This window comes from Meles meles, chromosome 19, assembly GCF_922984935.1.
Source record: "Meles meles chromosome 19, mMelMel3.1 paternal haplotype, whole genome shotgun sequence".
Classification (NCBI taxonomy): domain Eukaryota; kingdom Metazoa; phylum Chordata; class Mammalia; order Carnivora; family Mustelidae; genus Meles; species Meles meles.
This window is the reverse complement of record NC_060084.1, coordinates 43,022,231-43,035,475: the sequence shown is the minus strand read 5'-3', so window position 1 is coordinate 43,035,475 and position 13,245 is coordinate 43,022,231. Positions and strand designations below refer to the sequence as shown.

The window sequence follows — 13,245 nt, the reverse complement described above, 5'->3', positions numbered from 1 at the left end:
CGGAGGGAGATCCTGACTCAGCCCCCCCCTTACAGATACGGTCACTATCTACAGGCTCGGAGACGCAATCTCACAGTCTGTGTAGATAGAACGAGAAGTTGGAACCCGTTTATCTGCTCGCTCATTCGCTCTCCAATACCGACTCCGGTAAGGAGAAATCTGAGGGATCCCCGGAGAGGAGCTGCACTTGCCCCAGACGGGTATCTCCGAAGAAACAAGCCGAAAAAATGTATTCCCTGGTTCCGTTTTCCTTTCCACTTGGACCAGCAGAAATTCCGAGTAACAGATGGATGCTTCGTGCCTTTTGGCGTGGGGGCGGGACTGGGGCGTCCCCTCGGCGCACCCATTGCACGAACCCGAATCTGGCGGCGGGATTCGCCCGGCTTCCCCCACACCCCACCCGCCACCGCAGACCCCGGAGAGGGCGGTCACGCGGCGCGCAGAGGGCGTGGCCTGGGATTCCCTGGGAGGGGAGGGCGCTGTGTGTCCTTGGGTGGAGAGGGGAGGTGACTCCGGCCGAAGAGGAGGACGCAGAATGAGGGCCCTGCGGGTGAGGGCCCCCCAAGGGCCGGGCCGGGCCGGGAAACCCAACCGGAAACCCTCGCCCCAATACGAGATTCCCTAAACGTCCCGGGATTTGGGGCATTGGAACGTGAGCCCCCCTCGGGGCTCCGGACCCCCTTCTAGGCAGCCTGGGACCCTCAACCCCCGCCTCCTAACCCAGGGACTTCTGAGACAGCCGAGGACCCCTAACATGGCCCAACGCCCCGATTTGAGCTTCTTCCCTTCATCCAGGGTCCCTTTAACACCTCGGGACCTAGGCCGTGGGAACTTAACACCGCTTCTCGTCCCCCCCCCCCCCCGACTTCTTAGGCAGTATGGTAACCCCGCTAGGCACCCAAACCGAGGACGGATCATTCCCGGGACTTGGGCCTCTCCCGTTAATCTAGGAAACCCTCCCCACCAAAAAAGCAAAACCCCACCATCTCGGGACTTGAACCCGCAGATCAAGTGTCCCTTCTGGGTCGGCTTCCCTTCTAGGGCCCTCTAGACAACCGGGAAACCTCCAAGCCAGACTCTCTAGGCGCGAGTCCCTTTTTCTGGGCCTTTCGGGACAGAACCCCTTCTTCCTTTCCTCATACTGGCAGTTCGATTCTTGCCTTTGAGAGACACGCAAGGAAGAGGGCCATCCCGGTGTCCGGGCCTCAGAGTGCCGGTCCCCCCACCCCCCCAGCCAGACCCTTTGAGGACACCCTTTCAGGTGTCTCCAATTCCCTCCCCGCCAGGTCTCCCAGGCGCTGGTTCGCTCTTTCAGCTCAACTACCCGAAACCGCTTCCAGAACCGAGTGGCTGAGAAACAGAAACTCTTCCAGGTAGGCGGAGCAGGGGCGGGGCGGGGTGGGGGGAAGAACCCAGACCTCAGGCTCCGTCCTGGAACGGAGTAGGGGGGAGACAGAATACAGTCCACGGAGCAATCTGTACCCCTTTCTCATCGGACGCCTCCACCACCCAGGCGGACAATGACCTCCCGGTGCACTTGAAGGGCGGGGGGACCGACAACATCCTGTACCGAGTGACCATGGGGCTCTGCGTAGGGGGTGAGTGACGGGCCACCGCCGCCTGAACTGCTGGGGGAGGAGGTGTCAGCTGGAGTGAGCTCGCTGAGGTTTGGGGAGAGGGCTAGTGGCTGGGCAGGGGCTTAGGGAGGGGATTGGGTTCTGGGCTGGCCAGGTTGGGGGGCACGGTCCAGGAGTCCACGCTAGCATGTAGTGAGGGAGGGAGCACCTAGGGCTTGGGTTTCTGTCCCAGGAGGGGCTTGGGGGTCCAGGCAGGAATTGTGGAGAAGTTGGCAGCCAGGTCTGGAGCAAGGCTAGGGAATTCTCCACCTGAAGGGCAGTTTGGGAAGGGAACTGGTATCCAGACTGGTGACTGAGGAGCCTGCAGAGGGGCTTAAAAGCAGAGATGTGGCCCAGGGAGGCAATTAGGATCTCACGTTGTGTCTCCTTACTCCCTCCCTAGGCACTGTCTATAGCCTGTACTGCCTTGGCTGGGCCTCCTTCCCTCACCAGAAGTGAGACCAAGAAGCTTGCAGAACCTGAACAAGCATCAATAAATGTGCTGGCTTCTTGGGGAACCCAGCCCAGCTGTGGCCTCCTTTTGTTGGTGTCCCCCCCCACCAGCCCATCCTCCCACCAGCAAGGAATCACTACACAATGACAGCCCGATGCCCCAGCCTTGAGTCCCTCCTGCTAGAGGATTACTACTACACAAGGCTACTCGAACGATGTTGCTGCCTCTCAGCCCTCCTGAGGAGCTGGGGACCCAAAACAGTACCCCTGGGCTGTCTCTTAGGGCCTGGGGATCTGGGGTCATGTCCTTGAATTTGAGAGGGGTTCTATTCTGGGAAGGCAGCCCCTCTCCCTGTGGAGGCCTGAGGGTGGGAAGGAAAGTACTGAGCATGGTCCATGACACAACAGAGGCAGAGGCAAGTGAGGACAGACTCAGGAGCTAGAGGGAGCAAGCATGGCCTGGGGGAACAGAGTAGGGCCAGGGCCGGGGGGTGGGACGGGGGTGGCACTGAGACTCCCAAGAGTCTAGCTCTTGCAGCAGCAGCAGAGATTGCCCAGGCTTCTGGGTCCCAGTCTCAGCCTCCACAGGATCTGGACGGCATCTCAGCAAGAACGAGACTGCAGCTCAACTAGAATCCAGTATGAGAAAAACGACTAGGAAACATGCAGATCCAGGCCTGGGGACAGACATGGAGACAGACCAAGCCACCCCACCCTCTAGGACCTAGACTTCCCTCTGCCCCTGAAAGAGACAGAGCCAGCCCTCAACGCTCAGAACAGGAGGCAGATCTCGGAGAGAGCAGCAATCGGGATGCTTTTATTTCCTCCTGGGCCTGGAAGGCTGAGAGCAGAGTACAGATAAAGGCACGGGGGCGCCCGGGCCTGTTCTGGCCTAGAGTTTGGCTGCCAGGGTGGTGACTGTGAGCAGGTGTGCCAGAGTGTTTAGGGACTGGAGTGACCCTCCTGGAACCAAGAGAAGGGCCCCTAGGGTGTGGAAGCAACGTAACGGTTGGGTTTGGCACAGGTGCATGAGAGGGGTTATGGAGTGGGTGTGGGATGTGGGTGTGTCAGGGATGGGGTGACCCTCGGGACAGGGTGTGTTAGAGAGTCTCAGAGCCATGGATCATTGGAGCATGGCACGTTGGGGCATGTTGGCCCTGGCTGCTGACTGAGAAGCCGAGTGCCAGGGGCTGGGGGAACCAAAAGACCTGCAGGTCAGCAGGATCCATGAAGACGAGACTGCAGCCTGGCTCAGCCCTGGGAGACGGAGGAATCCAAGGTGACTCCCACAGCGAGGCGATGAAGGGGCAAGTCTAGGGTTCCCGTTCAGGAATACATCGTCAGCTGCAGCCACTGGGGAGAGGAAGGCACAGGGTGAGAACAGGGAACCAAAGAACAGCAGACACCTTTCTCTGCTCTCCCCCAAGCGTTGTTAGCAAAATGGCAGGGAGGGAGCCCAGGTTCCAAGCTGGTACAAGGAGCGGAGGGAAGAGTCCCCTGCTGGGCACCCACATCCCAGAACGGGAGTTCTTACCTCCTGGATGTTCACCTGAATTTGTCCAGTGCCATCCTTGTCAAGAGATTTGAAGGCCCCTAGAGAAGTAAAGGGTTGGGGGATTTGGCTTTTAGGATAAAAATATACAGGGGGTGGGGCACCTGGGTGGCTCAGTGGGTTAAGCCTCTGCCTTCAGCTCAGGTGATGATCTCAGGGTCCTGGGATCGAGCCCCACATCGGGCTCTCTGCTCAGCAGGGAGCCTGCTTCCCCCTCTCTCTCTCTCTGCCTGCCTCTCTGCCTACTTGTGATCTCTCTCTCTCTCTCTCTCTGTGTGTGTCAAATAAATAATTTTAAAAAATCTTAAAAAAAAAAAAAATATACAGGGGCACCTGGCTGGCTTGGTCTGTAGGGCATGTGACTCTTGATCTCAGTGTTGTAAGTCTGAGCCCCATGTCAGGTGTGGAAATTACTTAAAAATAAAATCTTGAAAAAAAAAAAAGATAAAAATTTACTAACGTACGATATGATGATAGTAATGGCTAGCACTTGGGCCACCTGTCATGTTCAGCTGGTGGAGCATACGACTCTTGATCTCCAGGTCATGCACGAGTTCAAGTCCCACACTGCATATAAGTTTACTTAATTTAATTAAAAAAAATATGTATATGGTAAAATAGGGGCACCTGGGATCAAGCCTCACATTGGGCTCCCTGCTCAGCAGGGAGCCTGCTTCTCCCTCTCCCTGACCGCTCCCGCTCTCTCTCTCTCTCGAATAAGTAAAATCTTTTAAAAAATAATAAAATAATGGCTAGCACTCTATTGAGTTCTTACTCTGTGCCAAGCACTGTATAAAGTGCTTTTCCAGGTATTATTAACTCATGTAATGGAATTCTGTGAGGAAAGTGTCATTTTAAAACAAGGCACAGACAAGTGAAGTGATGTGCCCCAGGAACATCAGGATTGAGGCCCTCCCCCCCAGTAATGGCCTCCTTATACTCCCCTGTGCCCCACCTCTGCCCAAGCCCGAGCCTTCCACAGCTTCTCAGGGCCAAGCCCTCCAGTTCCAGCCCTTAGTAGTAGTTCCAGCTACTGGAAGGAAGCTCTGCAGGCTCCACTTCCTGCTCCCAGTCTGGTGTAGTCCCCACTCCTGTCCTGAACCCTGCCTCTGTGTTCCCCACCCAAAGCCAAACCTAGGCAAACCGAGGTCTACACTGTCTTTGCTCCCTCACTAACTAACAACTTGGTTACCAGCCTCAGGTGTCTACGCACAGGGTGTCCTGGACACTGCACTCAGTGCAGTTCCTGTTGGCCCCCTTGCTGGTGAATCCAGTGGCCATTTCTTGGGCCTTCTCATAGTGACTTTGAGAATCATCCGCCCTTATTGTCCATTCCCCCTTCCCCTCATGTCCCTGACATCCCTGCCCCTTTTTCTCTACCCATGGTTTAAATGCTTTGTCCTCTGTGGGCTCTTCCAGAGGCTGAGAGATCTTCCTAAAGCCAAACCTGACCCCGTCCCTCCTCTGCCTAGAACCTGCTATGGCTCTCCATTGCCCCCAGTAATGGTCTGAGCACTCCTGAACATGACACTCACAGCCTCTCATAGCCTGACTGTGCCCATTGCTTCTGCTTCCTTTTCCTTAGTTCTCTCAGATCCAAGTTCAAATTCTGACTTTGCAACTTCCTAAGTGAGTGGCTGGGAGCAAGCAGTTTTGCTTCCTTGAAACCTAGGTTCCTCCTCCAGAAAATGGGGACAATAATTCCCACTTCTCAGTGGTCTTAAGGATTCAATGCATTCATGTTCATAAGAGCCCTCATAATCCAGCCCCTACCAACCCCTCCAGCCTTATGTCTCTGTACCCCCCACCCCTCTCCAGCATTCAGAACTGAGTTCAACACAAAACACCAGAAGCACCACCTTCTCTTTCCCGTCACTCAGGCTGTTCCCACACCAACACTTGTCCTGGTTCTCTCCTTGGATCACTCCTCCTCATCCCTCAATTCACACCTGTCCTTCTCCCGGAAGCCCTTCTTGACCCTTTTTAGTCTGCATCGGGTGCCTCCGAGGTTCAGACTGCTCACTGGGCTTTCCCATTCATAGATCTAAACCCACTCAGACCTGAGCTGCTTCTCCCAGGCCTGATCACAGCCCTGAGCTCCCCGTATCCCAGCTGTAACCATTCTGAGCGGTCCCTGTCTGGTGATTTGCTTCTCCTCCAATGGACTGTGAGTGATGTGAGGGCAGGCAAGAACCGGGGCTGTTGATGTCCCTGAAGTTGCTTGCCTCAGGGTCAGGTTCAGAGGAGACCTTGGCCAGAGGTGGAACAAATTCCCACCCAGGAAGAGACCTGGGGTGTCACTCACGGAACATGGCGTCCAGCCTGACCAAGCAGCTGATGAAGTTGTCAAAATCCATGTTCCCTCCTTCATCCGAGTAGCGTCGGATGATCATGTTGTAGAGATGTTCATTCAGGTGGAACCCTAGGAATGGTTTCCTTTTCTCAGGTGTTGGGGCCACAAGGCCAGACCCACTCCCATCCCTAGGATTCAGACTCAGACCAGCTCACGGTAGGGGAATGGGTCTGCCTTACCAATGCCACCCCCGTCAGACCATTTTACTGCCAGCCATACCTGCTGCCTCAAAGGCCCCTGGGAGTTCAGTGCTGCAGATGGTACCTGAACGGTCAACATCGAACTGTTTGTAGATGGCCTGTGGAGACAGGGAGGGAAGGATTCAACTGAACATCGTGGGGCGTGGCATCTTCCTGGCTTGAGGGGCTTTGAGTTTGAGGTCACCACGCACCTGCCACTTTTTAATGTTGTTCCATAAGTACTTGAATTCTTGGAATCCCAACTTGCCGGTGGTGTCACTCTGGTGGAAGGGTGTTAAGAATAGTGTGATGACTGTACCCAGGTGCACACACACTACGCATTGTGATCACGACGGAGCAGGGGAACCTGGGCTAAAACCCCAGCTCCCATCCCACCTGTCATGTCACCTTGGATCTGGTTTGACTTCTCTTTTTATCCATAGAGAGTTTAGTTCCTATTTCATTTTGGGGGCTCCTGGCTGGCCCAGTTGGAAGAGCATGTGACTCTCGATCTCAGGGTCATGAGCTTGAGCCCCACATTGGGGCTGAGCCACCCAGGCGCCCCTATCCATTATTTTAAAAAGATTTCATTTGAGAGGGTACCTTGGTGGCTCAGTGGATGGAGCCTCTGCCTTTAGCTCAGATCATGATCTTAGGGTCCTGGGATCGAGCCACGCATCAGGCTCTCGGCTCAGCGGGGAGCCTGCTTCCCTCTCGCTCTGCCTGCTGCTGCCTACTTGTGAACTAACTCTCTGTCAAATAAATAAACAAACAAATCTTTAAAAAAAAATTTTACTTGAGAGAGTGAGAGAGAGGGAGAGAAAGAGAGAGAAGGAGCAGGGGGAGGGACAGAGGAAGAGGGAGAAGCAGACTCCCTGCTGAGCAGGGAGCCCAATGCCACTACTGTGGGGCTCTATCCTGGGACTCCAGGATCATGACCTGAGCCAAAGACAGACGCTTTAACTAACTAAGCCACCCAGGTGCCCCGTCATTTATAAAATTCTTTTTTTTTTTCTTAATTTTTCTTATTTATTTGAGAGGGAGAAAACAGGACAGACATACAGACATATATGAGCTGAGAGGGAGAGGGAGCAGCAGACTCCCCGCTGAGCAGGGATCCTGATGCGAGACTTGATCCCAGGACCCTAAGATCATGACCCGGGCCAAAAGTAGTCGATTCACTGACTGAGCCACCTAGGCACCCCTATAAAATTCTTTTTTTTCTTTTAAAGATTTTATTTGTTTATTTGACAGATAGAGTTCACAAGTGGGCAGAGAAGCAGGCAGAGAGGAGGAAGCAGGCTCCCTGCTGAGCAGACAGCCCAATGTGGGGCTCGATCCCAGGACCCTGGGATCATGACCTGAGCTGAAGGCAGAGGTTTTAACCCACTGGGCCACCCAGGCGCCCCACCCCTATAAAATTCTTAATAGCAATTCAACTTCATGAATGTCAGGACATGTGAGAAACAAGGGTATCTTAGAAAACCAGGTGAGGACAGTACACACCTGCTGGGTTTGTGATACAAGCAGAATGAGATAAAGCCTTCAGCTCAGGGGTTAATGTTTCATGAACTCTCAATAATAATGACGGCCAAGACTTATAAAGTTACCTAGTACATTTCAGGTAGTGCTAAGCTTCTTAGGAACATCACTTTTCTCGCTGAATCCTTAAAACACCAGCCTCACCAGTATTACTTCCCAGGGACAGAGAAGAAACCGATTCAGAGATGAAAATCTACCTAGGATCATAGTAACAGCTACTGCATACAGACCACTTACTGTGCTGTGCATTGCGCTAAACCCTTCGCATACGGCTCCAATTCAGTTTCATCCTTCTCACTCATTTCATTTTATAGACCAGCAAATTGAGGCAGAGAGGCTCAAAGACCTTGCTAAGCAGCACAGCCAAGCTTGTAGAACTCAGTGCAACATGCGTGATCACATGACAATACACGTGTGTCTACATTTTCCCTATGTGTGAAGCATGCATGTATTCAAGATGAGCTGATGATTAGCCCATGTGCCAACATGCACGTGTGTTCCTGTGAACATGCCTTCACATATCTTCACGTATATGGTGTGCCCTTGTATATATGTGCATGTGTATGGCCACACCTACAGCAGTTATAAGCTTGGGTTCTGGGGCGCCTGGCTGGCTCAGTCAGTACAGCATGCGACTCTTGATCTCTGGGTTGTCAGTTCAAGCCCCATGTTGGGTAGCACTTACTTAAAAAAAAAAAAAGAAAGAAAATAAGCTTAGGCTTTCAAGCCTAAAAGACCTGAGTCCAAATTCTTATCCTGCCACTTCCTCTTTTTGTATACCTTTAGACAAATGATTGCCTCTCTCTGAGTCTCAGTTTCATCGCCTATAAAATGGACTATAACATTTCTGCTGGTTTGGGATGCCTGGGTGGCTCAGATGGTTAAGCATCTGCCTTCAGGGCAGGTCATGATCCTCGGGTCCTGGGATCAAGCCCACATTGGGCTCCTTGTTTGCCGAGGAGTCTGCTTCTCCCTCTGCCTGCCCCGTGCTTGTGCTCTCTCTCTCTCTGACGAATAAATAAAATCTTCAAAAAAAAAACAACTGCCTGTTTAACATGATGTCTGTGAAGCGCCAGCTGTGACAGCTGATGTTACTATTTATTGCCACAAGCCTGAGTGTGTGTTCTGATATATGCATGTCCACTTTTGTGGGTACGCAAGCTACATCTTGGCTGTCCCAACTGTGCTCTCACAAAACTCCTTCACCCAGGGCTCCAGTCAGACTGCCCCAAAGGATACATCCATCACGGCCACCATGCTGCGACACGTGTCAATGCCAAAGCCATCAGTTTTCAGATCAGGGTCTGTGGGAGATAGGTTCAAAGTCAGAGGTCACAGCTACCCCAGCACCCATGACTCTAAGCCCACCCTATGTGTTGAGCCCAATAACTCACGTCGGGTTACGACCTTGTTGAGAATGTTCATGAGTTCTGTGGCACTGACTTCCATGTCCTGTGGGGAAACGTCAGGAATGGTTAAAGGGAAGAGTGTCACGAGGGAGAGTGGGGATTCTTTGGGGGTTGCCACTGCTGAGTGTATGTGCAAGGGCAGCCCACAGGAAGGCAAGGAAGAGTCCGGACAAGGATGGGGGCCCAGGGTTACTTACATCTCCAGCCAGCTGGGCAAAGAGCCTCCGGAACTGCCGGACCTCCTCACTCTCGTTGGCCTCAATGTTGGAGTAATGGGTGCGTGGAGGCTGCAGAGGGAGAAGATCTCAGGGCAAGTGGACGAGGGGTGCCCTGGCCAGGACAGCACTAGGTGGGAAAGTCAGAGCGGGCTAGGTGGCTGGGGGATCAGAGGAATGAGAGACAGTCCAGGGAACATGACTTAAGTTTGGGGACATGGCAAGGGAGAGACTTAATGAGAGGAATTTCATAAGAGGGACAATGATGGGTGCTGGAAAAGGCCTTGGAGTGAGAAGCAGGGTCTCTGATCATTGAAAGTAGCTTACCGGAGGCTCTGGGTTGTACTGTGCAGCTGCCTCACTGAGAGGAGACAAGTAAGGGAGTAGTTAGCACCAGCCGGCGGGCCTCCAAGGACAGCAACAGCCCCTGAAACCCAGCCCACCACCTCCCTACCTCTCCCTCTGCTTGACTTATCTGTCCTTGTCCTCACCTGTCCTTATCTTTGCTGCCCTGGTTACACCTGGCAGGAAACTCAGAGCCCTGCCCCCACAGTAGGCCCCACTCCTGCCAGGGCACACATTCCTCAACAGATTCAGCCCCTTTGACAGCTCGCTTCATAGAAGCTCTGACCCAGCTTCCTGGGGCTCTACTCTCCTCAGGTTCCCTCAGTCTAGGAACCTACTCCATTCTATGGGTTTCTAAAAGCCTGCGTCTTCCCAACATCCCACCCCAGTTCCATGAGTTCCCACCCCTTTGAAGGGGGGACATGGTGAATTAGGCCCCTAACGACATCTACCAGGTCCACATCTACCAGGTCGTATTTCCATTTTAACCCAGTCAGTTCCCAGCCAGACCTAGCCCCTTCAAGATCATTTCCCCTATGCCATTAGGCCTCGGCCTTTTCTGGGTCCACCCCCTCACTGACCGACTTCGACCGCCACGCCGCCGTGCCCATAAGGCAAGTCTGGCTCCCATGAAGAGACCCCAAGCCTCATTGGCTCCGCCCCCTAACGTTCGTCTCCCGGGTAGCAGGAAGCAGGCCGCGCCCAGCCCCATTCAGTTCCACCCCAGCCGCGCCCCATCAGATTGGTCCCTCAACAGTCAGACTCCGCCCATACCAAGCCCCGCCTCCTGAGCGGCCATCAGCCTCCTTACGGTCCGCCCCTTCGAGGCGGATCCCGCAGCCCAGGCCCAGACCAGCCTAATTAAGACTGCTGGTCAGTCGCCAGGTTACCTCAATCTAAGCTGGTGGGACATGCTCCTCCGCCAGGCCCCTCCCCTCTTCGGGCCCCGCCTTACCTGATGGCACTAATGACCCCGCCCAGGATGCGCATGGCAGTTCCGCCACCGCCTCCGCCGCCGCCGCCGCCGCCGCCGCCACCGCCTCCTCCTCCACCTCCGGCTCCGCTGATCAGGCCTCCGATCACATTCCCCAGGCCCCCGCCCAGGCCCCCGCCTCCTCCGCCGCCGCCTCCCTTCAAGAACGAGTTAACCAGGAACATGGCTGCAAATTAAGATTCCTGAGGGGGGGAAAAGGGGGTCACAAGTCCGTATCGCCATTGAACCCGCTCCCTCCACGCAAAAATAACGCATTTCTGGCAGCTGGACTTGGGGGAGTAATATGAGGCTTCCGGGCGGGGATCTATTCTCCGGCTGGGGCTTGAGAATCCATTTGTAATGGGGTCGGGGCTTCTGGAGGATGGGTGGGAAAGGGACGGAGGCTCGGGTTTGAAATCCCCTCTGTGTCCAAAGGATCTCATGGTCTAGCTTAAGGGACCCTGGACTGAGTCTATGCATAGGCATCATTAAGAGTAAGGGTCCGGGTCTGGTGGGGTTCTCAAGATGGGGGGGCCCCAAGTTGGTGTAAGGCACCTTTGACGCGTCTGAGCACTCGAATCTGAGACCGAGCCCCAGAACTGAACTTAGGGGTCGTGGGCGGGTCAGGATCAGAGATTCTCCACCTGGAGGCCTCTGGGGCAGGGTTTAAGAAATCCCAGCTTGAGGGTTTCGTTACTTCCAGCAGCGGGATTACAGTGTCACCGCTGATTCTGCAGGTTCGGATCTAAGATTGTGGGTGCCAATCCCGGAGCCCGGGATAACGGGGTTCCCATTAAATTGAGAGAACGGATCTAAGGATCGTGGTTCTGGGGACTCGAACCTGGCAGAAATTTATGGGGTACCTTTCAAATCCATGGGCTCGAATTTTAGATCCCGAGACAGAGGGTGGAAGAGTCCCGGGGGCGGGATAACTGGGTGCCAGACAGACTGGGGCTTCAAATCTGAGGTCATGAGTCTGGGGGACCCCTGAAACCAGGACTTAAGGGTTTCGTGGGACACGGGGGCCGCAAGGACCGGGGTTACGGATTACAGGGGTAATCCAGATCGGGCGCTCACCGCCTCGCTCACCGATCCTCCCGTCGGTCGGTCCGTCCGTCCTGCTCCCGGGCCTCTGCCCGCGTCCGGCTCCGTAGGGCGGGGCCCGTGACTCAGGCGGCCTAGACCTAGTTAGACACTGCGGGGCGGCCCACCAAGCGTCCGCGGGGTCCTAGAGCCGGCACGAAATTGCGCCTGCGTGCGCCAGGCCAGCCTCGCGTAACGGGACGCGGCCGCCGGGGCTCCGCCCTGCTCGTTTCCTGAACTGCGGGTTTCAACCCTGCCCAACCTCCAGCGGTCTGAGGTCTTCCCCGGTTCTTTTCAGCTCAGGTGGACGAATCCAGGGAGGGAGGTTCAGTCGCCGCGCCCGAGATCACCCTCTAGTGTTGCAGTGTGGATTCTTCTCCATGCGGCCGCGGGTGCGGTTTTCTGTCTGCTGGAAAAGGGACTCCTGGCACGCGGCCCCGTATCCTACTCTTGTTGCGACAAAGCATCTGGACCAGGACCCCGAATTTTGTCTGGTCCACAGCCCGAGGACACACACCCGCATTTGGGGCAGGGACTGAGGCTAGACTAGATTTCTCGGGACCCTGCAGCAGCCCGGATGACGGCCAAACCGCGGGAAGAACCTTGCCGCTTGCAAAAGTTGCCTGTGCCTCCTCCACCCGCACCTTTTTACCCCGCGTCAGGGTCGCCAAGTGTCGCCTCCTTCTTCCCATCTCTAAAGAGGGGCCTGGGCACCGGAAGAGCCCCTCTGGCCACTCACTGCCTGGTTTCTGAGGCTAGATGTTCCCGAGATCGGGTGGAGGAGTGGGGGCGGGGGGAATGCAGAAGCTGGCAGGAAAAATGGCGCCTGAAACCTCCTTTGGAGACCATTTGCTCTCAGGCTCCAACCTCCAAACTTCAGGGCTCCTCAGAGGGAATTAAATCTGGTTTCCAGGCATTATGGATGTTTGGCCCATAGAATCTCTCCTGGAGGCTGGCTTAGCTTGAGTTTGAATGCTGGCTCTGCCTTTTAATAACAGATCCCTTGGGCGCTGAGGAAGGCTGTTTTTTTGTTTTGTTTTGTTTGTTTGTTTAAGCCAAGGATTTATTAATCCGTAAAATGAGAACAAGGGTTCCCCTTCCCCTTCAGAATTAAGTGGTAAACACTCAGTAAAGAGGAATCATTTCCATGTGCCTGTACCCATGCTGTTTCCTCCTCCTGCAGCCCTCCTGGATTCCTCAGGTGGTTGACTGACTCACCCTGAGATAATACTGGTAAAAGTAACTGCCAAGCACTCTCCTGAGCACTTTTCATATAACCTCATACGCCCTTATAACAGTCCTATGGAATGGATGTATGCAGTATTTCCATTTTAGAAATAAACAGACTCTGAGGGTGAACTCCCTAGCCTGTAACCTTAACCACTACTCTAATGCATTGACCCTTCAATAATATAATTAATATTGGGGGCACCTGGCTAGCTGAGTCAGAAGAGTATGAGACTCTTGATCTTGGGGTCATGAGTTCAAGCCCCACATTGGGTGTAGAAGTTACTAAAAACAATGA

The 13,245-nt window shown here is 54.4% G+C and overlaps 2 protein-coding genes across 2 annotated transcripts; one reads left to right on the top strand and one right to left on the bottom strand.

Annotated features, from left to right (window-relative positions):
- Nucleotides 1-457: 457 nt before the first annotated feature.
- LOC123931572 (cytochrome c oxidase subunit 7A1, mitochondrial) lies at nt 458-2,138 on the top strand. The gene is made up of 4 exons (XM_045988911.1): nt 458-550; nt 1,287-1,373; nt 1,514-1,598; nt 2,020-2,138. Exons 1-4 carry the CDS (start codon nt 536-538, stop codon nt 2,073-2,075), a joined length of 243 nt encoding a protein of 80 aa, XP_045844867.1. The 5' UTR covers nt 458-535; the 3' UTR covers nt 2,076-2,138.
- Nucleotides 2,139-2,859: 721 nt separating this feature from the next.
- CAPNS1 (calpain small subunit 1) lies at nt 2,860-11,992 on the bottom strand. Its single transcript, XM_045988856.1, has 11 exons — nt 11,715-11,992; nt 10,620-10,840; nt 9,647-9,680; nt 9,302-9,391; nt 9,090-9,147; nt 8,935-8,999; nt 6,366-6,434; nt 6,194-6,272; nt 5,927-6,043; nt 3,604-3,662; nt 2,860-3,422 (listed from the first exon to the last, which is right to left on the bottom strand). The coding sequence occupies exons 2-11, from the start codon at nt 10,820-10,822 to the stop codon at nt 3,396-3,398; spliced, it is 801 nt and encodes a 266-aa protein (XP_045844812.1). The 5' UTR covers nt 10,823-10,840; nt 11,715-11,992; the 3' UTR covers nt 2,860-3,395.
- Between the last annotated feature and the right edge of the window lie 1,253 nt (nt 11,993-13,245).

What these genes read in the sequence shown, in the direction of transcription:
- LOC123931572 (XM_045988911.1), top strand. An exon ending in AGAAACAGAAACTCTTCCAG is followed by an intron (nt 1,374 to 1,513) that starts GTAGGCGGAGCA and finishes TCCACCACCCAG; the next exon opens with GCGGACAATGACCTCCCGGT. An exon ending in CATGGGGCTCTGCGTAGGGG is followed by an intron (nt 1,599 to 2,019) that starts GTGAGTGACGGG and finishes CTCCCTCCCTAG; the next exon opens with GCACTGTCTATAGCCTGTAC.
- CAPNS1 (XM_045988856.1), bottom strand. Translation starts at nt 10,822, where the DNA reads ATGTTCCTGGTTAACTCGTTCTTGAAGGGAGGCGGCGGCGGAGGAGGC. An exon ending in GCATGGTGGCCGTGATGGAT is followed by an intron (nt 6,435 to 8,934) that starts GTATCCTTTGGG and finishes CCCTTCCACCAG; the next exon opens with AGTGACACCACCGGCAAGTT. An exon ending in CAGGCTGGACGCCATGTTCC is followed by an intron (nt 3,663 to 5,926) that starts GTGAGTGACACC and finishes TTACTTCTCTAG; the next exon opens with GGGCCTTCAAATCTCTTGAC.